Below are 27,672 nucleotides of genomic sequence, written 5' to 3' on the forward strand. Positions count from 1 at the left end.
AGCTAAGTGAGAACAGCTGTCCCATGTTGTAGAAGATGATGATCCCAAAGGGAGCTCAATGGGAGGCAGCCAGTTTAATTATTTAGATGATCCATACTAAAATCTTTAAAGATAATCCATACTAAAATCTATTTTTCTTCTCTATTCAGATGATAAGCGTTTCTTCTCTATTTTTCTTCACATCTAAATTAGATGATCCATACTAAAATCTTTAAAGATAAAAGTGAGATATTATAGACTCGAGTTTTTAGGAAGCAACCCTTGTAACAATAATCAGCATTATCTATTTATTATTTTGAAATTGAATGAATATTTTGTAGTTATTTTTCCTAAAACACTTATTTTCATGCCAAAAAAAAAAAAGGTCACCGAATGCACAGTACAAAGCAAAAGGATGTTGGTTTTTCCCCCCAAACAGGATGTTGGTTAGATACTTACAGCAGAACCATGCAGCCAATTTCTCCACCACGACAGGATATACTCTTAGATATAGTTTTGTCTTCCGGTACAAGAGAAGACAAAAAGCCTAAAAAATAAAACCATGACATGAGATTGAAATTTCAGGATCTTTTTTTCCTTAAACTAGGGCTGTCATATGTTGAGGAGTTGTGTCAAAAAATGAAGAAGCAGTTAATCCTTCCGAGCAAGAGTTCTATGGGTTTTTTGAGCGATATCCTTAAGAAAATAGCAAAGATGCTACTTTATCCGGCTCTAATTATAAGACTTTGTTCATAATCTACAAACAAGGTCTTGTAATTAGAATAGGAAGTAGTATATGTTGAGATAAATCCGTGTAAAAGTGTTAATCCTTTCACTTCTAAACATAAAATTTAATAAACCAGTTCATAAAAGTTTGGAAAAATTTAAAAAAAAAAACAACCATTGAATTTTAAAATGCTCAAAAATTAAAAAATGTGTTATTATTTGTTTTTTGAGTGTAATTATTTTTTTACAGGTATAGTAATGATTTAGAATTTTGAAATTCAGTGATCATATTTTAAGATTTTTTTAAAAAAAATTCAGAAAATTAATTAAATCTATTTATTACAAGTAAGAGAGGAAGGCAAAACGATAGAAATTACTTATAAACACATTTTATATAAGTTAAGATAAAATTCCTCTGACACTGTAAATTATAATTAAAAAGTTATTTATAAACGATTCTGAAATAGAAATCAGATTGTGTTTGTCCTTGAACATCGAGGTGTCATCCTTGTGAGATCGCTCATGAAGCGAAGAATCAAACCGGGGTGGTTGACTAAAGGTCGAAGGAGTCAACTATGAGGGTTTAAACTTTAAAGCAATTAGTGGGATCGAATCCTCAGGGCTTCCGCCTCTGAAACCGACCGAACGTGGAAGAAGCCATGCCGCGAGACAAGTGTCCTCCCCCTCAACTTCCACGCCTGACACGTGGCGGCGTCGCCATGCCCGCCGTCCAGTTCGTTGTTGCCTTACTATGTTGCCATGTTCTTCTTCTGTATTCTGATGCCTCCTTCTGCCCTCTTCGCCCGCCACCTCATCATCCACCTACCAACGCAACCGCCACAACCATGGCAGTATTATTATTTCTGTTTTCCTCTTTTTTATCCGACGAATCCAATTTTTATTTTCTCGCTCTTCTCCGATAATGGTAAAAACTTGAAAGACTTCTTGTGAAGGGAAAAAAAAAGAGAAGAATTATTGATTGTCTCTACCTGCATTTCTGTGGAATGTTCTTATTTCCGTCAGATTGGAGTTAGTTACAGTTGACTAAGCTTAATGCCCTGAAATGGGATTTATTTTTGGAAGTAGTCTGCTTTTCCTTTTTCTGCAACTATTTCTATTTGGAGAACAAGCTATGTTTCTTTGTAGTATTGACAAAATGTGCCGCAAATGAGAAACTTTAAAAGAATATGGAAAATGTTCTGTGAGGTAGTTCAGGTTAGTCTCAAAGCACTTCGGTTTCCGTACTAAATAGTACTACTATTACTGTGGGTTCTGCACTTTTTCATCCAACATTAGCTTTAATGATGCTTTTAATTAGTAATATTACGGACCACGGAGCCAGCTATAGTATTGAGATGGTGCCGTAAGTTCAGAAATGAAAAATAAGAATTGTAGTCTAATACTTGGATGAATTACATATGTTTTGATATTCTTTCTTTGTGTGATCAATCAGGATCATAAGAACAAATGCCAAGGTAAAGGGAAGGATACTGATGTTTCTTGCCTCAGACATTCATTAGGTTTACTCGATGCCAGCTTCTTCAATGATGAACAGGTCATTTCGTTTACTGGTGCATTTGATCTTTCTGTGTTACTTGGTGATGAAGACTGAATGTGAAGTGTGAATAATTCATGTTCGCTGACCTTAGATTGTAGAGATTGATGAGGGTGTACGTGAACTCAGTATCCCAAATATACAAGCAAATCGGAAACTTGTGGCTTCTGAAAATGGTGGCCTCCATTACCCACCCGCTTTGGTTTTCAATCCTGACTGGGGCTATCGATCCCTGAATAAAACATTTAACTATCCTTCTGTTTCTGGTACTCGGAGACCAGAATCTGATGAAGACATTTCCTTCATGACTGTAAGTTATTCATCCCCACTAGAATACTGATTTGAATTTGACCCATATTGTGTTATTTGTGACTTGTACTATTTTGTGATTTTAAACCAGGTTCTTGAATTGGCAGAACTCATTAGAACAAAACAAATCACTTCTCAGGAGCTTACACAGATTTTCCTTCGGAGACTAAAAGAGTAGTACTGAGAACACTGACATCTTGGCATTTATTTTGTGGGTGTGTGTTTTCTTACTTAATGAAGTGATCTGAATATAACACCAGGTTCAATCCTGTTCTCGAATCTGTGATCACTTATACTGAAGAGTTGGCTCACCAGCAAGCGAAACAAGCTGATGAATTGCTTGCCAAAGGAGTCTATCTTGGTAGACATCTTTTTCTAGCAAGTGAATGTTTCAAAGTGGTTCAATTTTCTTCCGTTCTTTCTTTACCATGCAACTCCATAAAGGTTAGCAATATAATGTGATGATTACTCGACTATTCTCTCTTGCATCTTAACCAACTGTAATTTATAACGAAATGTACAAGTTTATTTCCCGGTATTGAAAAATGATCCTTTTGATTTCAGTTCTTACATCTTGAACGAGATGTTTGATAATACATTTTGGATAAAGAACATCAGTTGAAAAAGGATAAAATATTTGAGTAATTATGGCCACGGGGTAGAAAAGATTTACAAGTTAGTTGACCTCACAAAAGTCCTTGCCCTGTTTGAGGCAGAGCTATAATTTAGCCTATAAGCCTAGAGAGTTGGCATGTGAATTATTTTGTTGTATATGTACTGATTTTCAGTGTTTTTTTATTTAAAATAACATTGGGTTTTCTGATAGGCTCTCTTCATGGAATTCCATATGGTTTGAAGGATATAATATCAGTTCCCAGTTATAAAACTACATGGGGCTCAAAAACTTTCAAAGATCAAGTTATTAACAAGGAAGCTTGGGTCTACAAGAGGTACCGATGCCTTTCCTAAATGTAAATGTGTAGCCACTGCATCTTTAGAAAAAGAAGGAGCTGCTGACTTACCTCATTTAGGCTAAAGGATTCTGGAGCTGTTCTTGTTGCAAAGCTTGTTTCTGGATCTTTGGCATATGACGATATCTGGTTTGGGGGAAGAACTAGAAATCCATGGAATATTGAGGAGTACTCCACCGGGTCATCTGCTGGACCGGCTGCCAGCACCTCAGCTGGTATTCCTAAGAAGTTTCATCCAATCCTTAGAATATGATCCATCAATTACTGGTTAAGAAGATTTTTTTATTGCTTGTGTTTTCCGGGGAGGTGACTTTGTTTACTGTATTACAGGTATGGTTCCATTTGCTATTGGTTCGGAAACAGCTGGCTCCATCACTTATCCTGCTGCTCGTTGTGGCGTGACAGCATTGCGCCCAACTTTTGGTACAGTTGGTCGAAGTGGTGTAATGAGCATATCAGAAAGCTTGGTACAACCCATTTTATCCTGTTCTTCTGTGATTAGATGCAATAAATGCTGTACCTTACTTGTAATATTTAATTCTTGTAGGATAAGCTAGGCCCTTTCTGCAGAAGTGCAACTGATTGTGCTATAGTCCTGGATATTATCCGGGGAAAGGATCCAGATGATATCTCTTCAAGAGAGAGCCACATCGATAATCCTTTCTCAGTTGACATTACCAACTGGACAGTTGGATACCTTGATGATGCTGAAATGGAGGTTAGTTCAGGTTCATTTAATTTCGCTAGGTCTCAGATGAGGTTTAGTATCAGATATTTCTATACATAATATTTTATCAGTATAATACGTAAGCTGAAGATACTTATGGGATAACAATTATAGGTTGTTAATGTTCTTGCATCAAAGGGTGTGAAGATGGTACCTTTTCAGCTGAATTACACAGTTGACTCTGTTCAAGGTATACTAAATTTCACAATGGATGTTGATATGCTGGCACACTTTGATGAGTGGCAACGATCAGGCCTAGATAGTGTGTATGAAGCGCAAGACCAATGGCCTACTGAACTGCGCCGCGCACGTCTAATCCCAGCCGTGGATTACGTACAGGTTCGTTCTCTCTATCTTAGTTTCCTGGCATCTTCTGCCTGGTAGCTAATGTTTGTTTTTCCATATTATGTTACACCTGGGTGAAGTAAAATCACAGAATCTTGAATCAACTGAAATATTTGGTCTAAATAATGGCACTATGAAAGAATCAAAGTGCCATGACCTTTGGATTCTTCAATTCATGTCGTTTGTCTTTCTTTCATGGCAGCTATAATCCTTGAATAATATAATTCTCCCATGTAAGCACGAATCATTCAGCATGGTATTTTTCGGCTGTATATACTTGTTACGTGGTTTCACATTTTATTCTTTGCAGGCACAAAGAGCAAGGGGAAAGCTAATAAAAGAGATAAGAGAGAGTTTCACGGTCGACGCCTTCATCGGCAATGTGACTGACTGGGAGAAAGTTTGCCTAGGAAATCTCGTAGGTTTACCCGTCATAGTAGTTCCAACAGGTTTCAAGAACATCTCCAATCCACCCCCTGGCGGCAGCAGGCGAAGAACCACCATCACCACCGGCATTTACGCTCGCCCAGACCAGGATCACATTGTATGAGTATGGCTGTAATTTATATTTAGCTGCAAGTTTTATATCTTCAATTATCACGTGACAGTGTTCTTGTGCTTGTCCTAATTTGCAGGCTTTGGCGCTGGCAATGGCATACCAATCAGAAACCAATCACCACAAACAGCGTCCTCCCATCAATGATCTTGGCCCAAATGATGCTATTTCTGATGTCTTTACCCCTCCCAGGGTCCTGCGTCATTGAACAGTACGTTGCCAAAAATGAAATATGCATGTAGGTGTGGGCACTATCATTTTCAGAAAGACCCCAAAATGGAGTAAAAGCCATGAAAGTAATCAAGAATGAGATATTTCTCTGAATATTCTACAGCTATTCCTGTGCTTGGCCGCTTGGCAATTGCTTTTGTGAAATTATATATGCTCTTGGCTGTTGTGAAATTCTATTGGTTTCGAATTTTGGTGAGTCATAATAGTGACCCACTAATCTATAAGCACCTAGAATTGCAAGCAATCATGCATTTGTTTTTCATTCGTTTTGGTAAAACAAATGGCGCAAAGTTGTAGCTCAGTCTACTGCTTTATTGAACGCCTAGGGAAAACGCCAATTGGGAACTTCGTTTCTTTCGAATCAGCAATTATATTCATGGAAAAGGATCGTTCAGAGGGAAATGACAATTGAGTCTTTTTAAACCCAGGTTGGAGCCGAGGTTAGGAAATGTGCAGCGTGTCGTATTAGACCGTGTCATGGGAAAGCAAAGAAATTAGAAATACAATAAATAGTTGCCAATATTAAGCAAGATGAAAAATTTGTTCTGTCTGACAGTGTGAATGATTTTTCTTTTCTGTTTTCTAAATCTGTTTCGAACTAAATAGGGATTTAAAAAAAAATATTACGACTCTGTTACTTATTATATGTTACTTGTACCTCAAAAGTTTAACTTGTAGTATAATTAATAATTTTTTTTAATTTTACCCCTATTAATTTAATAAAAAATTAATTAATCTCTCTCTCAACAGGGTAAATATGAAAAAAAATGGTTAATTTAATGTATTTCTTGATTTGCAGGTTTGGGAAACAAGTTACTTATAATAAAGAACAAAATGGTATTTATTAAGAGTTAAGGAAAATTATTAAATATCAGTATTTTTTTCAAATATTTTATGACGTACTCTTCTGGTCTTATCTATAGAGCAGAGAGAGAAACTTTTTTTTTTTGGTGATACAAGGAGCGGGCTCGAACCCGCACGCACACACACCACTCGGCCAAGAGGCCGGTGGTGAGAGAAATTTTTTTTGGTCTAATTTATAAGTCAATTCATTAAAATTGTACTATGAATATACTTTTCTGATCTTTAATATAAGATTCATTTAATTAATTTGATTAGATTAAGGAAGTTAGGTAAGTTAGTTAATTATAAGAAATGTAATAAATTTTTTTTAAAATACCATAATCATCTTTCTTAATATTCTATTTTTTTCTTCTACTTGATTATGTTTCATGGAGTATTCATAAAGGTAATTTAAAAAAAAATGATAAATATAAAAAATGAGTCTTGTATTTAAGATCAAAACTAACTCAATAATTGAGTCTTATATTAAAGACCGGAGGAGTAATATATTATCCTTCATTTATTATAGTATAAATAGTCTTTTTTAAGGTGTATATATTAAATAGGAATAAAATTAAAAAGTTATTGTATTTTAATGAAGAGTTAATGTAATTTAAAGTTTTTCTTAACCTATATAAAATATATTAAAAATATTTTATAAATAGTATCAGAGCAGAATGTAATTTAATAATCATTACTTCTATTCTTATAGATCCGGCATCGTGTGAATAACATATTTTCTCGTCTTGCGGGTGTTCACACATATTGAGCAAAGTGCTTGAAGATTTCAACGATGGAAGTGGGAAAAGGTGACAATTTGCATGAAGGCTATTGGATGGTAGCTTCCACTTCTGGATTGTGGTGTCCAGCTGGGAGGCCTGTGGGAACAAGCTATATAGAGATAGCTTAATAGCTATATAGTGGATGATCTAGGCTTCAACAAATAAAAAACATAGGTGCTTCTGCTAAATGCTAATCTTGTCGATATGTAGTGCAGATCAGACTTTATGGATCACATAGATGTTTTTCTAAAGGCATGATTATTCTCTTATTGAAGCAGTCGTATTTGAGAAGCATTAAATGTGAACACAAGATTCGAATATGAGACCATATAGCAGTATTTATAAGCAACTTTTGTTCATTTCCTCAAAAGAATTAGGACTTTTTTCCCGACCTTGGTGATTAGAGGATACTTTTTAGGTTAAGATCACTTCGAAATCTTGTCATCCGTACATCTAACATTTTAAAATATTTTATGATATATTTAGCATCTAAAATATTTTTTAGGCGAGGCTAACATCTTAAAGTATTTTTTTATCTCAGTGCTGCATATACTAAAAAATATTTTTAAATACTAAATATACCTAAAAAATAATTCAAGGTGCTAGATGCATAACAAAATACTTCATAGTATTAGATACATATGAGAAAATATTTTAAGGTGTTAGATGCACTACAAAATATTTTAAGAAACTAGATGCATCTGAAAAATATTTTAAGATGTTAGATTCATCTTAGCCCTATTTTTTTCCTTGTACATACTACAGTATTTGACTTTATTTATTTTATCACAAAAAAACCTTAAAAATTAAAAAATTGTGTATAGAAACCTCATTTGCTTATCAATTATTATCAAAACCCATATTAATATTGTAATAGCTCTCTATTTACAATTTTTCTATTTTTAAGGTTTTTTATGATTTTTTTCTTAAACATATATAAAAGGTTTTGTTCTATAAAAAGTAAAAATAGTTTTTTGGAGTCATCTACACACCCATGTAGCATTTTAATCCAGTATCGGAGCATAATTTATCATTTGGAAAGGCTTTTTAACATTAGCAGCAATGCTTGAACCAATACTCTCATAGGATACAAAACCAATCATTTTTTAAGTTGACAATGAAGCCACTCATTTTTGAAATAATCATGAAGTCAATTATTATCAAGCGTATCGTCAACTTTTAATCATGTTTGAATGGCTTATATATTTTCATTTATTTTCATAATCATTAAAAAATTTTTGCGAGCAATAACTTCCAGAGTTTTCCAAATAAAATATTTTTATTCTGTCTTTTAATTAATAAAAAATTGAATTGTTTGAATTAAATTTAAATGATAATATTTTAAAAAAACCAATTTATTTCTGTTTCTGTTTTTAGTCTTGAACCTCCTCTCAATAAGCATTACTTTTTCCTTCTATTTTCGCAAAGTTGTGATCTTGAATATGAATATGATATGATGCAGAGAATTGTTAGCTGGGTTCTGAGTCAGTGATGATCGGATTCGTGCACTTTCATTCTCTTCCGAAAAGAGGAAATATACATAATTTAGAAAGCAATAAATATTTATTTTTTGCCCAAGATTTCTATAAAGCAATGCGTTCTGAGGAAACATTTATGAAAAACAAAAAAGTATGTTAAGGAAACACAAAAAGTAGTTATTCCTCAAAATTCAAAAACATGCTCAACATGCACTTTTTAATTAAAGTCTCGAGTACAAATCGCAACTCAGAAAGATCCCAAAGGCGACTGCAGAGTTGAGTCCCAAAAAAAAAAGGGCGACTGCAGAATAATGAAGGATTTAAAATACAATTAATTGAAAATTATATCTTCTTGAAAAATAGCCTAAAACAAATAAAGATATTTCCTCCCTTTTTCTTTCTTTTCTGACGTGGCTTCCTCCATATATAGTTATGTACTGTGAATAATTAAATCATACATATCCTACCTTATTAATATCCTACCTTATTAATGAAAGATGTATTCGTCAATGCTAAAAATCATTTAATTTGACTTGATGGTGCAGATTAAATAAATATTTGATTCACAGGATAGATATTAAAATAAGATATGGTTATTATGGTAAGCCATTAAAATATAAAGTATATATTAAATATGAGTAAAGTTAAAAAATTATTACATTTTAATACATGGTTTTTTTTTGAGTAAAATTATAAGTGCCTGTTTGGGATCATGGTGAAAATTCCCTATAAGCACGTTTCACGTAAGTCGAGACAAAACTCTTCTCACATGTTTGTCTTATATTCCGTAAATCACTATTAAAAAACTATTTATAAGCTATTCCCTGAGATAGCTAATAAGATTTAAGATCTTTTTTTGGTAAAATATATTGGGAGTATTTTATACCGAAATAATGACTGGTATGATGAACACAATCAATTGACCGGTCAAATTTTTTTGTGCGTATTTTTAAAAATACTTTCTAAATTGTAAGATCTCTTATGGACCAGTCACAATCGAAATCCATTTAAATTGGGATTTGGTAAGGCATTTATGTTTCTAAAACTCACTAAAAGGAGGTGCTGAAAGGAGTTTGACTAGGATGTGTACTGAACTATCAATGGAGATACGTTGAAGATGTATAGGGCACTCCTCCCTAGCTAACAAGACATCCAACAAAAATCCCCACAATTGGATATCGCACGTTTTTCCCCCTTTGACTATTAGTTACTATCATTGACCCGAATAGAATCAAAGGGATGTTATTGAAAGTGCAATTTCTATTATTCATATGGAATAATATTTCAATTAATTTACATATTAACGTATCCTGTGATAAATTTGAAAATTTTATATCCAAATGGCAATACAAATTTTATTGGGATCTGAGAACTCTGCTATTTTGAGTGGAAAGCATTGGCAACCATTCATATCTTTATTTTTTTAATTAAATAATTTTTTATTGGACAATTTTTTTATATGGGTAGCAAGACCATCTATTTTCATTCCCTAGCATGATTAAAATGCAACCGCGTGCCCAAACTGTAGGTCAAACTTATAAATAAAAGTAAACATAGAGAAAAGGAGATCTTATCAATGGGATTGATAGAGAGTTTTTGTTTGTAATGGCTTTAAAAATTATAACAGATTAATAAATAACGACAAGTTAGACTGTTCGATCAATCTAACATTCAGTATATCAGACAATAGACAAATGTAGTATTTTCAATGGAGAGAATAAGATTTATTGTTATTTATGTATAATTTGTTTTATTACTACAAAAACAAATAATCCAAATATATTGTTGGATTTTGTTGACGTTATCATTCATATTCTGCTGAGTTGGGGTGTCAGCTCTGCACCCCAATGGCCCTCAAATTTGGTGTCATTTCTAAACATTTGATGTTTAGTTTCTTTTCATCGTTAGATTCTGAGTAACATTTTAATATCCTATGAACAAAAAAATAGTTTAATCTTTAATTTGTTTACGATTTTGATATCTTAACTAGGTTTGAGATTTCTGCTAGCTACAAAGAAAACATGTCAATTATTCATAATGTTGGAGAGAGGGATTTTGTCAATTATGTTAGGAAAAGGCTTTGGTTTATGATGGCTTTGAAATTGATCGACTTTGTCAAGTAAAGGACACGTAATGTCAATGAACCGATGAATAGTAAGTGGATAAGATCGTTAGAACAACCTAGCTAACTTCCAACATTCTGAACAATAGAGAATTGTAGCGTAACATGATACAGAAGATAAGAATTGTTGTTATCCTCACGTAATTTGTCGTCTTTTTTTCCCCCCCTCTTTTTCCTTTTGGATGAAACTTGTTTTTTTTTTTATTTTTCGAAATAAGTCCAAGTACACTATTGGATTTTGGTGATGTCACTACTCATATGTTGTAAATCTCGAGATACTTCCTGTGTCCCATATAAAAAGCTACGAAAATATGTTCAAAATTCAAATTGTGATGCATGTTTTATAGAAATTTGACATATCAGTTGTTTAAATTGAGTAAAATGACAATTACGTTAATAAAGTACTCTTTTAATCCTTAATATAAGACCCATTTAACTAATTTAATTAAATTAAAAAAGTTAGTTAAGTTAGTTAATTATAAGAAAAGTGACACATTTTTCCTAAAACACTATAATCATATTTCTTAATACCTCATCTCCCTCTTTTACTTGATTATGATTGAGGGAGTATCCATAGAGGTAATTTATAGAAAATTGATAAATATGAGAAATGAGTCTTATATTTAAAATAAAAACCAACTCAAAAATTGGGTTCTATATTAGGAACCGAAGGAGTATCTGCTATTTTGTTAAACGACTATTTAAATAATTCATAGTTATTCTTGATTATTTCATTAAAAGGAGTTTCTTTTTGTTTTCAAGATGTGTGAATGAAAATTCTATTTATCTATCAGCAATTCAGCGTCATAAAAGTGAAGCAGAAACACAAGATCAACAAGAGTTAAATCACTTGCTGGTCAGAAACACAAGAGTTAAATCACTTTACTAATTACTACTAGTGTCTCAGATAATAAACAGCTTTAAATTTTACTAAAGGGGTGAATCATATAATGACCGTTATTTCTATGTGATTCGTTTTGCTTCTATATAAAGTAAGCCCAAAATACATTGTTGAATTTCATTTCTATCCCTGCTTTTATATTTGTTTCCTAATTTATGATTTTTATTTCTATGAATTCCTAAAATGCTCTGTGTGTTCAATATATATATAAAAAAAATGAAATACGTGTGAATCATGCTCTCCAGAACTGGACATAAGATGCAACTTTTTGGGTTAGGCATAGTACTATATAAGATATTTTCAGACCACGTTTGAAATTTTACCCAACATTTCCCATGTTTTATTCTGCTAATTACATATTACAGCACTTCATTAATTATTTCTCATGTCTTTTTTCTTTCTGCTCATTTTCTCTCTCCCCCCCTCTATAAGTAAAGGTATTTTGGAAATATATATTTTTAAATATATTTATTACCTTTAATCAATTTAAAGTAGATTATTTGTATCTTATATACAAAATCTTAGAGTGATTAATACACGTTTTCGCTAGCAAAAAGGAAAAAAAAAAAGAGACTAAAAAGTTTGAAATATTATTGAGTAACGTGTAATTTATGTATCCCTAATGACCCTGTAACAAAACAAGTTTGAAATATATATTTTTACCATGTTCATCGAAATTTAGATTATTCAGATTGATTTTAAATAGTCTAGATTGAATTTAAATTTTTTTACGTTAATTAATTTTTTTAATTGATGCAAAATTGAATTTAATATAATCTTATAACTAACATATCTCTAACAAAATAAATTTATCATTAAAAAATTATATATTAAAAATTTTAAATCTGTATCATTCAAATTAAATTTTAAATGGTTTAGATTTCATAATAATGACAAGCACCGAATAAGGATCAATGTCTTAATCCAATGCAAAACTGAATTTTATTGTCCAAATTGCAGTAGATCTCTTATTAAGATTTGAGGTTCTTCTAGAAGAACATGCCGACTAATTCACATATTAATTTGGTTATCTTATTTTTTTGATGAAAAAATTTGGTTATTTTATTGACAAGAATAGTTTTACGCACTTTTTAATACCGTAACAGAAATAGCAGCTTTTAAATTGACTGCGTCATAAAAGGTAGGGGACAGTAATTGCTGATGAAATAATAACGATCAGTCAAAATTGATAGGCCAATCAAGTAATCAACCCGTTGGAAGTTTAGAAAACAAACAACTGTAACATTTATTAAGAGAAAATTATAAGAGTCATAGTTATTCTCATTTAATTCATTTTGCTTCTATAAATTAAATCCAATCAGCGTATCAAAAATAAATTAAGTTCAATTGTACTGTTGGGTTTGATTTCTTTTTCCACTCCTATTTTGGTTTCCTAATTTATGATTTTTGTTTCTATCATATGACTGATATGAGAATCAAGTTGTTTCACATGTTTAATATTAAGGTTATGAAAATATGTTTAGATCATAACACAAATTTAATTGAAATTGGAAATAAAAGCGATCGAGGTTGAGTAACAATGTTAATTAAAAATTTGTGGTTATTATATAGTACTCATTAGTCCTTAATATAAGAACTAATTAGTGAATTAATTTTGGTCCTAAATATAAGGTTTATTTCTCATATTTATCAATTTTTTCTAAATTACTCCCATAGATACTCCTTCAACCATAATCAAGTAAAAAAGGGAGAGAGGATATTAATGAAGATGATCATGGTGTTTTAGAAAAAATACGTCATATTTCTTATAATTAACTAATTTATCCAACTTCATTAATCTAATTAAATTAGTTAAATATGTCTTATATTAAGGATCGAAGGAGTAGTATTTATTTAAATTTAAAGTTAGATAATAATTAAAGAAAAAATAATAATAGATATTTCATATACTCTTTCCTTAATATAGGACCCAATTGTTAAGTTAGTTTTGGTCCTAATATAATACCCATTTCTCATATTTATCATTTTTCTCTAAATTACCTTTATAGATATTCTTTCAACCATAATCAAGTAGAAGAGGGAGAAAGGATATCAAGAAAGATGATTATAGTATTTTAAGAAAAATATATCACATTTCTTATAAATTAACTAACTTACCTAGCTTTTTTAATCTAATTAAATGAGTTAAATGAGTTTTATATTAAGAATAGGAAGAGTATTATTTCATTGAGCATTCGATGCTTAGGATAAAGTGTTTTAATTTTTGGGAAAAAAAAAAAAACTTAATCCGAATATCTTCTCTTCTATCCTCTGTATTCCTCGCTTCATGTTTATTAGGACTCTAGCGTGGTGGGATTTTATATGAATGGCACCTTGCGTAATTTTGCACATAAGCGAGGGTAATCTTACTGCCAGCTTACAATTCAGCTCCCCTCTTTTTTATTTAACCTCCGAGGCCGAACTAATTTCAGTATATCTCTACATTCTCCTGGTTCTCTCACTGATCCGCCGCCCGGATTTGGCCGTATCGAGCTTGGGATCTCTTTTCTGTTCATCATTTGTTGAAAAGCAGAGATTGTGATTCCAATTGTACTTCGTATTCGATCCGCGTTACGTTGCTTCGATAGATCCGAAGTGACCAGGGAGAGCCAAATTCCTCTGCACCTCTCTGATTTAAGGTATAGCTCCTCTTCTAGCCATCCATTGTTATAGATCTCTTTGTTAATATTCAATCTGTACCTCTGCATGCGCTCCAGTTTACTATCTTAGTTGTTTTTGGGCTTTGAATTGCATTTTGTTGCGGAGAATTAACGGATTCAAATTTCATATTCTTGCTCTGTTTCATAACAAACATTCGTGATTTGGCATGTCTATGGGTTTTTGTGATGGGTGATGATCGGATCCCGATAGTGTCATGCACCAGTCTGCCGCATTCAATCTCTGAGGCTTGTCAATGCCTGTGGTGATTTGTGATGTTTCCGGGTCTATTGTTGTGGATCTAAGTGTTCCTTTCCTAGCAAAATATGTAGAATTAACACCTTCTTAGTTGCTGCATCGTCCAGGTTGATTTCTTCGATTTTCTTATGGGGTGACTGCCTTTATCTATATCTGTGCTTGGATAGAAATATAAACGTCTGTATAAGCCTATATATTATGTTATATCTTGAAAGTTTCGTCTTTTTAATTTTAGAGGTAATGTTCCGAATCTTTTTGTTCGCTTGGTTGCAGATCATTCGGTAGCTGTTGAAATGGCAGCAGCCACGGGATGGTACAGGGGAAGGGTGAAAGCTGTTCCTTCAGGGGACTGCTTGGTCATTATGGCCATGGCCAGCAGCAAGCCTGGTCCTCTGCCTGAAAAGTCCATCACTTTGTCATCCCTGATTGCTCCTCGTCTGGTATGGTTTTCAAGCTGGCATTTTCTTGACTCTGTTCTGTGTATATGAAGTTGCCGACAGTTACTTTTGATGGATGTTCTGTGTGAAGTTGGACATTCAAACTTAAAAGCCGTGCAAGACTGAGTACTGATTTATGTAATTCTTTGCTAGGCACGTAGAGGTGGTGTAGATGAGCCATTTGCATGGGAAAGTAGAGAGTTTCTGAGGAAACTCTGCATAGGGAAGGTGCGCAACATAGAAATTATTGTCGTGGTTGGCTGATTCGGTGGCATTTCCTCGACATAATGCATGTTAAGTCTGACTTGATGTATTCTTTAACCAGGAAGTGACTTTTAGAGTTGACTACAACGTGCCAACCATTAATCGGGACTTTGGCACTGTTTTTCTCGGTGACAAAAATGTTGCAATGCTGGTTGTTGGGGGAGGCTGGGCCAAGGTGGGAAAAATATGAGCTTCCGTCCAGATTTTCCATGTTTAAATTATTCGTCCGTTTCTGAATTGAATAATTGTTATCCTGTTGATGCAGGTAAGAGAGCAAGGACAACAGAAAGCAGAAGTGAGCCCTTACCTAACAGAATTGTTGCGACTGGAGGAACATGCTAAACAAGAAGGCCTTGGTCGGTGGAGCAAGGTTTGTTTCCGAATTTCCCTTTATGGATTTGTTCAGCAGATAGTTAACTAGTATAAATGGTATTATTTTGGGTTATTGAATGCAGATAGAGGTTATTTTTAACCCCCAATTTTCCCATCTTTCAAAGTTAGTTGTCTAGCATATCATCCTTGGATGTCTACCCCTTGTTTTCTTGGCAAATTTGTCTGCTTATAATTTCCCTGGATTATGTCAAGACTCTTTGCTGGTGTAGAGCGCGTTTACCCTGCTGACCCTATCCAAAAGTTGTTTCGTTGGATGTTATGTGCATCAATTCATATACAAATTGTGAAAATGAGTATTCAAATGTTTCCTACCTTGAAAGATCTGATTATGGATTACCTTTTGATTTGTCACCCATCCTATTTCATGAAAGTCCTGATCTATTACACATTTTATATAACCATACAGGATGATTCCAGGATGGGACAGAAAATAGTGAATTCATAGCATCAATATTTGTTGAATTTAGAGCAGTATGCCATGTGTACGCTATATTTGATTTTGTGGCTGATTGCAGGTTCCTGGTGCTGCTGATTTATCTATCAGAAATCTACCCCCTTCCGCCATTGGTGACCCTAGCAACTTGGATGCCATGGGCTTGTTAGCTGAGAACAAGGGCCGACCCATGGAAGGAATTGTTGAGCAAGTTCGTGATGGCAGTACCCTTCGTGTGTATTTACTTCCAGGGTTTCAGTTTGTCCAAGTTTTCATGGCTGGTATTCAGGCAAGTTTTGTACAATGCTTTCACTGTTACTGCAAATCTTTTGTGCATGTTAATCATATACGTATTTGTATCTTCAATCTGAATTAGGCTCCACAAATGGGAAGGAGAGCAGCAACTGAAACGGTTGTTGAAACAGAGCTGGTAGCTGATGAAACTAATGGAGATGTTCCTGGAGAATCTCAAGCTCCACTTACATCTGCCCAAAGACTTGCAGTTTCAGCGTCTGCAGAAACTTCTGCTGATCCTTTTGCACCAGATGCTAAATTTTTCACTGAGATGCGAGTCTTGAACCGAGATGTGAGTGGCCTGCTTCTATAAGATAATATATTTCTTTGTGAATTTGTGCAAATTTTCTGAATTTTATGTGGGCATATATAGGTTCGCATTGTCCTGGAAGGTGTTGATAAGTTCAGCAATTTGATTGGTTCAGTGTATTATCCTGATGGTGAATCAGCTAAGGACCTAGCATTGGAGCTTGTGGAAAATGTATGTACTTCATTTGAGTAATGATATTATTATAATTTATTTTGTTTGGTCAATTCTTATTTTACTTGAGGTTTTATATGATAATCTGCTTCTGCAGCACACCTTTTTGGTTGGTTTATGGAAACTCTATCATGCTTCTAGCTACTTAAATATGTAATTAATTTTGGTGGGGTCCTTTGAAGGGACATACCAGTGCTTAAACTCTGAATAATGGGCATGACGGATTACTGAAGGAACTATATATTTTTTGGTTTCTAAGCATGTGCTGACCATTGGATTTAAAAGGGACACATTATGCTTGCTGTTCCTACTGGGTTTGCATTTACTCTGATGGATTTATTTAAGATGCTTTAAGCCTCTATGATTTATGTACTCTTTTTTTCCTGCCAACCTCTGATTTATATGCGCTCTGGTGCTGATGTATTCTTCTGCTTGACTGAAATATCATCTGTATATATTTTGGCGAATAGAAGGTATTCTGAGAATATCACTTTCTTTTATTCTATAATGCAGGGCTTTGCTAAATATGTTGAATGGAGTGCAAATATGATGGAAGAAGATGCAAAGAGGAGGTTGAAGAGTGCGGAGCTTCAGGCAAAGAAGAGCAGGTTAAGGATTTGGACAAATTATGTACCACCAGCTACAAATTCAAAAGCGATTCATGATCAGAATTTTACAGGAAAGGTAAACTCGTCCAAACATATCCTCATGACAAATAATCAATTGGTGACATCATCCTATAATATTTTAAGTTGACCCTTTCAGGTGGTAGAGGTTGTAAGTGGGGATTGCATAATTGTTGCTGATGATTCCATCCCATATGGAAGTCCACTAGCTGAGCGGCGAGTCAACCTGTCAAGTATCAGGTGTCCAAAGATAGGCAATCCTCGTCGAGATGAAAGGCCAGCTCCTTATGCCCGTGAGGCAAAGGAGTTTTTAAGAACACGCCTCATTGGCCGTCAAGTATGAAAACAAGTTGTGATGCTTTATTTTGATCGTAATGGGGAAAACTCATTTATATTGATCACTCTTGTTTCCAGGTGAATGTTCAAATGGAGTATTCTAGGAAGGTTGGCCCAGCAGATGGATCTACAGCTTCATCAGGGGCTGCAGATTCCAGAGTAATGGATTTTGGATCTGTATTCCTAGTGTCTCCTGTGAAGGTGGAGGGTGATGATGCCCCATCATCAGCTCCTCCTGCCGGAGCTCAGCAAACTGGGGTAAATATTGCGGAGTTGGTGGTTGCTCGTGGTTTTGGGACTGTCATTAGACATCGTGACTTTGAGGAGAGATCAAACTACTATGATGCTCTACTTGCTGCTGAATCACGTGCCATTTCTGGAAAGAAAGGAATCCATTCTGCCAAGGATCCTCCAGTCATGCATATAACTGACTTGACCATAGTGAGAATTATGATGGTTATCCTAAATTTTTTTCTACTTTCAAGGTTATAAAATATAACTTTAAACATTTTCCCCCCTTAGGCATCAGCAAAGAAAGCCAGAGATTTCTTACCTTTCCTGCACCGAAGTAGAAAAATTCCTGCTGTTGTGGAATATGTCCTCAGTGGACATCGTTTCAAGCTGTTGATTCCTAAAGAAACTTGCAGCATTGCCTTTTCATTTTCTGGAGTCAGATGTCCAGGTCGTGATGAGCCGCATTCTGATGAAGCAATTGCACTAATGAGACGAAAGATTATGCAGAGAGATGTTGAGGTAATCAAGTTCTCTCTGAATTTAATATTACTTCATTTTTGCTTTCTTTATACAATATGCATTCTGTGCAGATTGAAGTGGAAACCGTTGATAGAACTGGAACTTTCTTGGGATCCTTATGGGAGTCAAGGACCAATATGGGAGCTGTACTTCTTGAAGCTGGTCTAGCAAGACTACAAACCTCCTTTGGCAGTGACAGAATTCCTGATTTTCACCTTCTTGAGCAAGCTGAACAATCTGCCAAGAGGCAAAAGCTGAAAGTAAGAAAGGAACTATTATGGTCTTATTACTGTTTTCTCCCCCTCTTTTAAATATTCTAAGATGAATTGTTTTGCAGATTTGGGAGAACTATGTTGAGGGGGAGGAAGTGTCCAATGGTGCCGCTGTTGAAAACAAGCAGCAAGAAGTGCTCAAGGTGCTTTGGATACACTTTTCATTAGTGATCCTTATGTTTGAAAATGTGAATTACTTATCTTATTTCTATGAACTGTCAGGTTGTGGTTACCGAAATCTTGGGAGGTGGTAAATTCTATGTACAGTCAGTTGGTGATCAAAAGATAGCATCCATTCAGCAACAACTTGCTTCTCTAAACCTTCATGAACCTCCTGTGATTGGTACTTTCAATCCCAAGAAGGGTGACATAGTCCTTTGTCATTTTCTGGCAGACAATTCTTGGTACCGGGCAATGGTGAGTTGTAGCCTAAAACCTTTGCTATGTATGCAAGCTCATGCTGAAAAAATTTCGACAATTAAATAGGGATTGTATTTGGGGGTAAATATCTCCTGATGGTTGAGTCACTGTATTCCAGTTCCTCTATAAAACATAATTTTCTTCGTCCTGTATCTGCTTTTATTTTTTTCCCTTGCTTAAGATGCTATTTTAATACCATTTAATAGAACTAGGGTGGCTTTCATCTTATTCAATCTGATTTCAACCTGCAGTCTTTTTACTTGCTGGCTGAGTGTAATGATTCCTGGATTAATTAGAGTAGTAGATTACACCATGAGGCGAACTCTTAAACACAAGCTCTCTTGAGAGAACCTTGTGCAATAGCCTTCTGCAATTTAATTGCCTATGTGGTAACGCCACTGGGTGTCAAATATTTTGTGCATTGCTTCATCTCCTTTATTGTGATCACCTCCCACTAAACTGTCTTTTGCTTGTGAAATTCTATATGCCACATACCTTTTTCTTATTTTTCCCTGTTTAATACATGGCATTTACAATTGAAACTTGTAATTCTTTGGTTCCTCATCCTGAGTATCTAAAATTGAGCATTGTAGGTTGTCAATGCTCCTCGAGGACCCGTTGAATCTCCTAAGGACAAATTTGAAGTATTCTATATTGATTATGGAAATCAAGAAGAAGTAACTTACAGTCAATTACGGCCTGTTGATTCATCTGTGTCTGCTGCCCCTGGTCTTGCTCAATTGTGCAGCCTTGCATACATAAAGGTTCCAAACTTGGAGGATGATTTTGGTCAAGAAGCTGCTGAATATCTGAGTGAGATGACTTTAAACAGCGGGAAAGAGTTCATGGCCAAGGTTGAGGAAAAAGATACCTCAGGAGGAAAAGTGAAAGGACAGGGAACTGGCACAATTCTTGGTGTAACTCTTGTCGCTGCAGATGCTGAGATCAGCATTAATGCTTCCATGCTTCAGGTTTTTTTCTTGTAGCTAATTCTTTAGCTTTTAGAGCCTTTTCTTTTTTTCTTTTTTCTTTTTGTCCCAAATGCCATTAGATCAAGAAAGATTTAAACCTTTGATATGGCCACATCTCAATTTACTCCTGTCGCCTGAGCTAGTCTAGGCGGTTTTCAGAGGGCTCCCCCCCCCCCCCCAAAAAAAAAAGTGTGCGCATACCCTAAACATGCAAAATCCAATCTTCTGAACTTTGATTTCTTTCTGTGGGACTTCCAGGAAGGACTTGCTAGGATTGAGAAAAGAAATAGGTGGGACAGAAAAGAAAGACAGCTTGCCCTTGATAATTTGGAGATGTTTCAGCAAGAAGCACGAACTGGCAGGCGTGGAATATGGCAGTACGGAGACATCCAGTCAGATGATGAAGACGGTGTTCCTCCGCCAAGAAAGGCTGGTGGTCGAAAATGAATGTAATTTAAGGATGGGAGCTAATTTATGAGATAGAGCGTCTTTGAGAGAAAATGAGTGGAGGTATAGGCCATATGAACATTATGCTTTCGGGTTAGCGAGGGGAAGGGAAATGCGGTGCGTGAACCTTAGTTTTGTTTTGCCTCTGTTTTTATTTTTATATTTTAAAATTTTGTTTGTTAGGTTGAGGGGACAATTTTTTCTATAATGTCATAATAAGGTACATGCGGCAAAGTTCATTGTTACCATGGGGGATTCTAGAGACGAAGTTTCAGTTAAAAATTGTGCATGCTTGTGTTTCTTGATCTTTACAAAGCCGTTATCATGGGTTTTGCCGACCTTCTCATTAAAATTGGTCATAATTAGAAATTGTCATGGAAATGGTTCATATGCAAAATGTTCATCTTCTTCAACAAAGCATGTGTTACCCTTGAGGCGGTAGTAGGAGAGATACTTCTTTGTTGGGCAAATTAGGCCTGCACATGGGACGGGACCGGGACAACCCCGTCCCGTGTCCCGTCCCGGTTAACTGATCGGGATGCATTTTGCATCCCGCGTCCCGTCCCGCATCAGGAAGGCATTGTGGATAGGCTTCAAAGTGGGCTACACTAATGGGTTTATGGTTACAATGACCTGGTCCAAAACCTTAATTTCCTGCTAGTACCCAATGGGAATAAATTGGGCTGAACTAAATCCATTGGGCCTATGAATTTTTTGTTGAAAGCCATAGACCCTCCAAACACTTGAAACACACGAATTACACTTCAAGAGAAGGCAGGCCGCAGGGAATTGGAGACCGACAGACAGTAACAGGGCAAGGCGGCAAGCATCAAAGCAGTCAAGCAGGTGGGATCGGGCATGATGAACGGATGGAGAACAAAGTTACTTACCTGGTCCTGCTGGTTGCTTACAGAGAGTGATCGACGGAGCAAGCGACGGTGGAACCTGCGACCCGCAAGCCTGCGATTGATCAACGATGGCACCGAGCAAGGGGCTGGAAGCTCAGATTCAGAAGCTGAGACCGACAGCAACAGGCGAAAAGCTTAGATTCAGAAGCCGAGACGAGAGAGAGAGAGGCGAGAAGCTCAGATTCACCGATTCAGAAGCCGGTGAACAACAGTGAGCAACAGTGACTCGATGAGGAGCGACGGTGAACCAGTGAGGGTGAGCGACGGTGACTCGATGATGAGCGACGGTGAGCGACGGCGAATGAGCGATCTCTGACACTGTGAGTCTGTGAGCGATGGTGAACGCGCAACGCAACCATGGAGATCTCAGCTTTGGACGCTGAAGGAGGAGGAAATGAGGAATTGGGAATTTGGAACACTGAACAAGTGAACATTGAACACTAACACTCTAAGTCTCTAACATGACTCGGGGTCTCACTCTCCGTCTCGGTAATTAGACAATCATAATAACAAAAAAAAATTATTAAAAAAATTTTAAAAAAAAAACGGGACGGGACGGGACGTCCCGAAGGCTAGCCCGAGTCCCGTCCCGTCCCGGGACTTTTACTGTCCCGGTCCCGGTGGTGTCCCGTCCCGGCCTCACTCGGGACGGGACAGTCCTGTCCCTAAACCTCCGGGACGGGTTCCCACTTGAGCACCCCTAGGGCAAATAGCAGAATAAAAGATTGGCAAATCACATTTCAGGCTTCATCTGTAGCTTTTGCTTCTGCGCGTATCCGAGGCATGTCTCTTGTCCTTCGACCTTTTTGTTTCTGACGTGCACTGCAGATTGCAGAGCAATCCTATCCCTATGTGATGCAACCGCAAAAAGTTACAAATATTCGGATGCATGGTGTTGATAAAAATCTTCATAATGGCAAAAATGTCATGACGCCTGATTATTCGCAATCCACTTCTAATAAGATTTCCTTAAACCACTACAGGTATTTCACCTATGCCTTTTCCTGATATGAAGTGGACCCCTCCTGTTGGAAATACCCTGAAGATCAATTCTGATTGTGTCTTTAGCTTAGAAAACAAGTTGGCTGCCTCTATTTTCTTGGTTAGAGACTCAAACGGAATGTTGCTTGCTGGAAGAGCTATGATTACTGCTGCTGATTTTGCACTAATGGCAGAAGGAATTGCTCTTAACGATGCAATGGAGTACTCAACTGAAAATCAAATTGATGACGTGCAATTTGAGTCAGACAATCAGATTCTTGTCAACTGTACTAATACTCAACAAGAGCTTCCAGACTAAAGATGTGTTGCTATCCTTGATAATATCTTGAAATCAAGAAAAATGTTTAGGAACCATGTGGTTAAATGGATTCCTAGAGAAGCTAATGCTGCTGCTGATTGGCTTGCTAAGGCTATGCTGGATGGGTCATTCCTAGATGATTGGGTTTGAAGACCACCCGCTCCTCTTTTGAAAATTTTGCATCATGATGCTCATGGGGTTAACATTGATCTAGGATAGTTACTGGTGTTTTGCATGTCTTTAGTTCATTTTGACAGCTTTATTTTCTTTCTTTGTTTCATTTTGCTTGCACGTGAGACTTGTTTCTTCTCTTGATTAAATGAAATGGAGATATTCAGGCAAAAAAACTAAAAATAAAAATTTCAGCTATGCCTTTCCTGTGACACTTGCATTAACGCTGCTATATTAAGATGCGGGCTTTTATCACATTGGTCATCGTAAAATAGTGTGATTTATTGATTTTCTTTTACAAAATCTCATTTATACCTATGCCGAGTGTGAAAATTCTTCGCTTGGCTGTGTGTTTTTGCCAACTAGTCGTTGTTGGAAGGGCATTTGGGCCATTTATGCGTTCGGTTATTTAAAACCCTTTTTTAAAAATAAAAGTATATTTTTCATAAAAGTAACTTAGCTTTTTTTTTAAACTCTAAAAAGACGTCATGTAGGCTTTTGCCTTCTAAATGATTTTTTTCAAAAAAAGAAAGGGCTATCTTAATATGTCAACAACAATAGTCAGCCCAAAGTAATTTTTTTCATATGTCGTAGATAGTTCAAATTTAGAGTATATGCAAATGCTGGTGCTTGCTGGTCCAAAAAAGAATATGCTGATGCTGGCCCCAAACAAAAAAGTGGTATACGTACATAGTACATTTTCTGTCTTTAATATAAAACTTAACGAGACTAAATGAAAAAAAATTAAACAAAGTACTTAATTAGTATATGGTAGATAATATCTTTCAATTCTAAAATGCTTATGTATATTATTAAATTATATATTAATAAATTAAATAAATTAATTTTAAAAAATAAGTATTTTAAAATAATTTATTTAGTTTTTTTAATTTACATAGTGTATTCTTTTTTCTTCTGAAATGTATCTATTTGTTATGTTAAAAATTGAACTGCTAGTGTTGGAAAATGTGAGGATCATGATGACGATGAATCCGGATTCTAGTGCCGTACCTTATGAAAAGCATAACCTACAAAGACAGTCAATCTAGTATCTTATTGGCACCTTGGCCGACAGAGATTCTGATGTGATTTAACGCTGGCAGGCATGCCATACAAGCTTTTGTTCAATATCAACACAAAAGAGATCCAGTCCCTTCAGTTTCCACGGCCAATAGACACCCATCACAGTCCTATCTCTCTCAAGGCACTGTGATTAATCCCAGCGTGTGTTGTATTTCTATCAATGGCCATCGAAGAAAACTAACCTTCAAGGTTCTTTTGTCTTCCGGACTTCGTCTTCCGGTTATCGGCCGGAGTCTAGAAGGAAAACTACTTATGTTCACGCTCTCCAGCCAGAACTTGCTGATCATTAAACTCAAAACTAAGGTTTTGTGGTTGACAAAAAAGCAATGCGGATGCCTATGTTTTTCTCCTGTTTTAATTTCTCCCCTCATTTCTTTTTTTTTTTTTTGGGTTTTCTTTTTGGCACACAAGCGAGTTGCTGACATTTGCCTGGAGCACAAGCAAGCGTAGATGAGAAAATTGTGTGAGGCCTGTGCCCAGAAGTGCCTTCCGATTCAGAGAAAGAGAAAAAAATCGTCAAATGTACCTTCTTCCTTCTTCAAGGTCATGATTGGCCCCGATTTTTCTCAAGTTTTGGTACCATTACTTCTTCCACCAACATTCTCTCTTGATATACTTCCTCTTATGTTTTGTTAAACATTATTCCTTCAATGCCAGACGTTATGATTTAGGTTCAGGCTCATCTTTAAGCTATAGTAACCAAAATATCTACCTTAACTTTTGGGTTTGTTGCTTTGTCCTCTTGATGTTATCACAATTGCGCACACAATCATTGCTTTGATCTGTAGTTTATAATTTAAACTGCGTTGTAAAGAACCTCATGTTGTATATTTGATTTGATATGCCTCTTCTGCTTCTGTAACATGTCCAAGTAAAGTAGTTCTTACTGTGAAATTTGATATGCCTCTTCTGCTTCTGTAACATGTCCAAGTAAAGTAGTTCTTACTGTGAAGTTAGGAACATTGATTAAAAATTACCTGGTAGTGGAAGGAATTCTAATCGTCCACATTCTGCCCCATCGATTTAATTTTTCTTCTGCTTTTCTGATTTTTGAGGATATCATGTGTATTTGTTCTTTGAACATGCTCGCAGTATCTGCCTCCTAAATTTGGTCGCACAGCGTCAACCCTGGTTGACGAAGAAGCCATTGTTGAGGATTCGAGTGGACAACGATGGACGGTACAAATATCAGTTGTGGATAATTCTTATGCTTTTCACGAGGGATGGAATGCTTTTTCGTTGGATCATGGGCTTGAAGTTGGACACTTTTTGGTGTTCCATTACATGGGAAGATCACACTTTGTTGTTGAGATTTTTGATAAATCTGGGTGTGAAAAGGTTGATTTTCCCGGGCGGAGGAAGCAGAAGAAGAGAAAAAAGATCAGAATTGACCTTGATGCTAGCGAGGAATTGTTAAACAGACAAGGTTTATTATCCTCGGAGTCAGATGCGGAAAAAGTGCAAAGCCAGGACGAGGTTGTTGGAGCAAACAGTGCAGAAATTAACGAAGAGAAAACCTCAGAAAAGAGGATCCAATCTTTGTACCAAGACAAAACCTTTGAAGATCCTTGTTACTTGAAAGACCAAGACATTGAAGACAAAGAAAGAGAGAACAGGAGTCCTATGTTTGATGTCAGGTATGAAATATTGAACAATTCAGGTGCTCACAGGACCGGCAAAATTACAGGCAGCAATGAAATAGTTGTTACAAACATCTATACCCAAGATCCTTTGCTTGAAGAGATGATGGTTAATAATGGAGCAAATCAAGATCCGTTTGAAGTTGAAGTAACAAAAAGAAGTCATTTTCTTGAAGAGTTAGACAGGAGTACATTACATCCTTGTGGAGCCAAGATTCCTGAGCATCTTTTGATCCCATGTACCGTGCAACATGAAGAAACCAGAGTAAACAATCTCATCATGCCCAACTGGGAAGACCAAAAGTGCCAATTTGCTGAGAACTCAGGTAACACAGTCACTGGAGTAGCTTCATTTTGTCTTCCACAAACTGTGTTATTAAGATATCAAATAAGGGTTAAGATATAATTTTGCCTCGGGAGTTTTTAAGTACGAGGTGTGAATATCCAAAAGTTTTTTTTTTTAAAATTAAAAAGAAAGTGTTAAAAAAAGAGCAAATTTGCCTAATCATTAAAAAATTAACATTAACAGTTAATTCCTGTAATGGTTAGGGGCAATATTGCTCTTTTTTTTTTTTTAATAAATACTACCAGGTGTTATTGATTTTTTTTTTAAAAAAATTTCGGATACAACTTTTACGTGAAAACTTTCAGGACAAAATTCAAACCGTACCTTGAATAGCAAAGCTTGCTTTATACAAATTGCAAGTTTTAAAGTTTTTCTTGGGATATATTCATCACATATCTTACATTCTGTATATTGATTTTTTCCCCTTCCTTTTTTGGTCTCTTTATCAGAGACCAAGCAATTATTGATATCGAAAGATGAATATCCTTTGCACGCTGGCAATTGTGAGGATACCAAAGAGATGATCGCTGGGTTGCATGTGTCCCTGGATGCTGCTCCTATGTGCAATGGTATGTGTTTCTTCTCACTGCATGCGCCTAGATATTCGGATTGGACACTAATGTCATTTACATATGCCTTGGATTAATTAATCTTTCTATCTACAGTTACAGTGGAAATGGAGAGAATGTTTCAAAAAGAGCTCCTGGACATGACTTCAGATATGTGCAGTCACAATGATAAAATCCGGTCAATTATTGGAGATCAAGGCAGCAATTTCAGTTCAGTGAAAGCTGAACCTTCTGACTATGGTTGTCACTCAAAACTCCAGCCATCTTGGTTTAACTGTATCAACTGTACAGTAATTTTAAACTGCATGACGAAATTAAGAGTATGTGTGTATGCATATCATGAGCTTAGGGAAGAAATGTGAATCTCTGATATTCATGTGATTCTCATTTCTGCAGGATATGCCCACATGCCTGCGTTCATGTCAGAGATAGAGGGTAAAGACAATGTGACTGGGGATGCTCGTTCAGGATCCTGGGAGGAGACAAAGGCCGATCCTTTACCATAAGCCATTGAACTTAAGAAATCTGCACAAGTGGATGTAAGTAATATTAACCAGGACATATGTGCACTTTTGGGCAAGAGGAGTCATTGTGTATCTTTTTGGTTGCTGTAGATAGGGCAAAAATACCATGTTTTGTGTTACAGGTTCAAACTTGTGCTATGTATATGGGTCTGTTTGTGAGTTGTGTGTATGTACAAGACAGAGAATCTTCTCCCAATCCCTCAATTTCCTTTTTTTTTTTTGGGTATCAATAATAATCAATCTCCATCTCTTGATCATTTCTTCATCTTTAATACTTACTCATCAACCTTTCCCTTGAAGTCTTGCTGCTCCATTACATTAGTTCTGATCATAATTCGGGAAGAAACAAGCTATACAGGTTTCAGAAAGCAGTATCTCACAAAAACATGGTTGGTACTTCCAAGTTGTGGGTAGCTGTTCTATGAATGCCTAATGAAATGCGTGTTTTAGGTCTTGTTTGCTATCACAATTGAAATAATTTATAAACAAATTTTATATAAGTCGAGATAACTTTTTCTTACATATTTACTTCGTATTCCGTAAATTATAATTGAAAAGCTACT

General features: G+C 35.7%; 3 protein-coding genes across 6 annotated transcripts; all 3 read left to right on the forward strand.

The window, feature by feature from the left end:
• The first annotated feature begins 1,360 nt into the window (after positions 1 to 1,360).
• On the forward strand, positions 1,361 to 5,657 carry LOC114727880 (glutamyl-tRNA(Gln) amidotransferase subunit A-like). Its single transcript, XM_028914656.1, has 12 exons — positions 1,361 to 1,556; positions 2,159 to 2,260; positions 2,355 to 2,570; positions 2,661 to 2,743; positions 2,830 to 2,930; positions 3,396 to 3,519; positions 3,601 to 3,755; positions 3,871 to 4,007; positions 4,088 to 4,258; positions 4,382 to 4,606; positions 4,923 to 5,156; positions 5,248 to 5,657. The coding sequence occupies exons 1-12, from the start codon at positions 1,365 to 1,367 to the stop codon at positions 5,374 to 5,376; spliced, it is 1,869 nt and encodes a 622-aa protein (XP_028770489.1). The 5' UTR covers positions 1,361 to 1,364; the 3' UTR covers positions 5,377 to 5,657.
• LOC114727860 (ribonuclease TUDOR 1-like) lies at positions 2,249 to 20,875 on the forward strand. Its single transcript, XM_028914635.1, has 19 exons — positions 2,249 to 2,260; positions 3,767 to 3,768; positions 14,056 to 14,164; positions 14,715 to 14,881; positions 15,032 to 15,106; positions 15,204 to 15,317; positions 15,408 to 15,512; positions 16,051 to 16,257; positions 16,345 to 16,554; positions 16,636 to 16,743; positions 17,257 to 17,427; positions 17,509 to 17,706; positions 17,784 to 18,146; positions 18,228 to 18,458; positions 18,530 to 18,718; positions 18,796 to 18,873; positions 18,953 to 19,147; positions 19,744 to 20,121; positions 20,380 to 20,875. The coding sequence occupies exons 4-19, from the start codon at positions 14,735 to 14,737 to the stop codon at positions 20,566 to 20,568; spliced, it is 2,958 nt and encodes a 985-aa protein (XP_028770468.1). The 5' UTR covers positions 2,249 to 2,260; positions 3,767 to 3,768; positions 14,056 to 14,164; positions 14,715 to 14,734; the 3' UTR covers positions 20,569 to 20,875.
• A 3,385-nt stretch (positions 20,876 to 24,260) lies between these two features.
• On the forward strand, positions 24,261 to 27,374 carry LOC114728144 (uncharacterized). Of its 4 annotated transcripts, XM_028915014.1 has the most exons (5): positions 24,261 to 24,606; positions 25,123 to 25,996; positions 26,466 to 26,585; positions 26,682 to 26,825; positions 26,982 to 27,374. In XM_028915014.1, the coding sequence occupies exons 1-5, from the start codon at positions 24,481 to 24,483 to the stop codon at positions 27,089 to 27,091; spliced, it is 1,374 nt and encodes a 457-aa protein (XP_028770847.1). In that variant the 5' UTR covers positions 24,261 to 24,480; the 3' UTR covers positions 27,092 to 27,374. The 4 variants fall into 4 exon arrangements, with proteins under 4 accessions (XP_028770847.1, XP_028770832.1, XP_028770839.1 ...); XM_028914999.1 differs by lacking the exon at positions 26,982 to 27,374 and having other exon boundaries at positions 26,682 to 26,947; XM_028915006.1 differs by lacking the exon at positions 26,982 to 27,374 and having other exon boundaries at positions 26,688 to 26,947.
• The last annotated feature ends 298 nt before the right edge of the window (positions 27,375 to 27,672 follow it).

The sequence above is a fragment of the Neltuma alba genome, unplaced genomic scaffold, assembly GCF_004799145.2.
Source record: "Neltuma alba isolate B1F8T4 unplaced genomic scaffold, ASM479914v2 tig00002446_pilon, whole genome shotgun sequence".
Classification (NCBI taxonomy): Eukaryota; Viridiplantae; Streptophyta; class Magnoliopsida; order Fabales; family Fabaceae; genus Neltuma; species Neltuma alba.

What these genes read in the sequence shown, in the direction of transcription:
- LOC114727880 (XM_028914656.1), top strand. Translation starts at nt 1,365, where the DNA reads ATGCCGCGAGACAAGTGTCCTCCCCCTCAACTTCCACGCCTGACACGT. An exon ending in AAGACATTTCCTTCATGACT is followed by an intron (nt 2,571 to 2,660) that starts GTAAGTTATTCA and finishes ATTTTAAACCAG; the next exon opens with GTTCTTGAATTGGCAGAACT. An exon ending in GAAGCTTGGGTCTACAAGAG is followed by an intron (nt 3,520 to 3,600) that starts GTACCGATGCCT and finishes TACCTCATTTAG; the next exon opens with GCTAAAGGATTCTGGAGCTG.
- LOC114727860 (XM_028914635.1), top strand. Translation starts at nt 14,735, where the DNA reads ATGGCAGCAGCCACGGGATGGTACAGGGGAAGGGTGAAAGCTGTTCCT. An exon ending in CACGCCTCATTGGCCGTCAA is followed by an intron (nt 17,707 to 17,783) that starts GTATGAAAACAA and finishes TCTTGTTTCCAG; the next exon opens with GTGAATGTTCAAATGGAGTA. An exon ending in AGCAGCAAGAAGTGCTCAAG is followed by an intron (nt 18,874 to 18,952) that starts GTGCTTTGGATA and finishes ATGAACTGTCAG; the next exon opens with GTTGTGGTTACCGAAATCTT.
- LOC114728144 (XM_028914999.1), top strand. Translation starts at nt 24,481, where the DNA reads ATGAGAAAATTGTGTGAGGCCTGTGCCCAGAAGTGCCTTCCGATTCAG. An exon ending in CCGATTTTTCTCAAGTTTTG is followed by an intron (nt 24,607 to 25,122) that starts GTACCATTACTT and finishes ACATGCTCGCAG; the next exon opens with TATCTGCCTCCTAAATTTGG. An exon ending in TGCTGCTCCTATGTGCAATG is followed by an intron (nt 26,586 to 26,681) that starts GTATGTGTTTCT and finishes TTCTATCTACAG; the next exon opens with TTACAGTGGAAATGGAGAGA.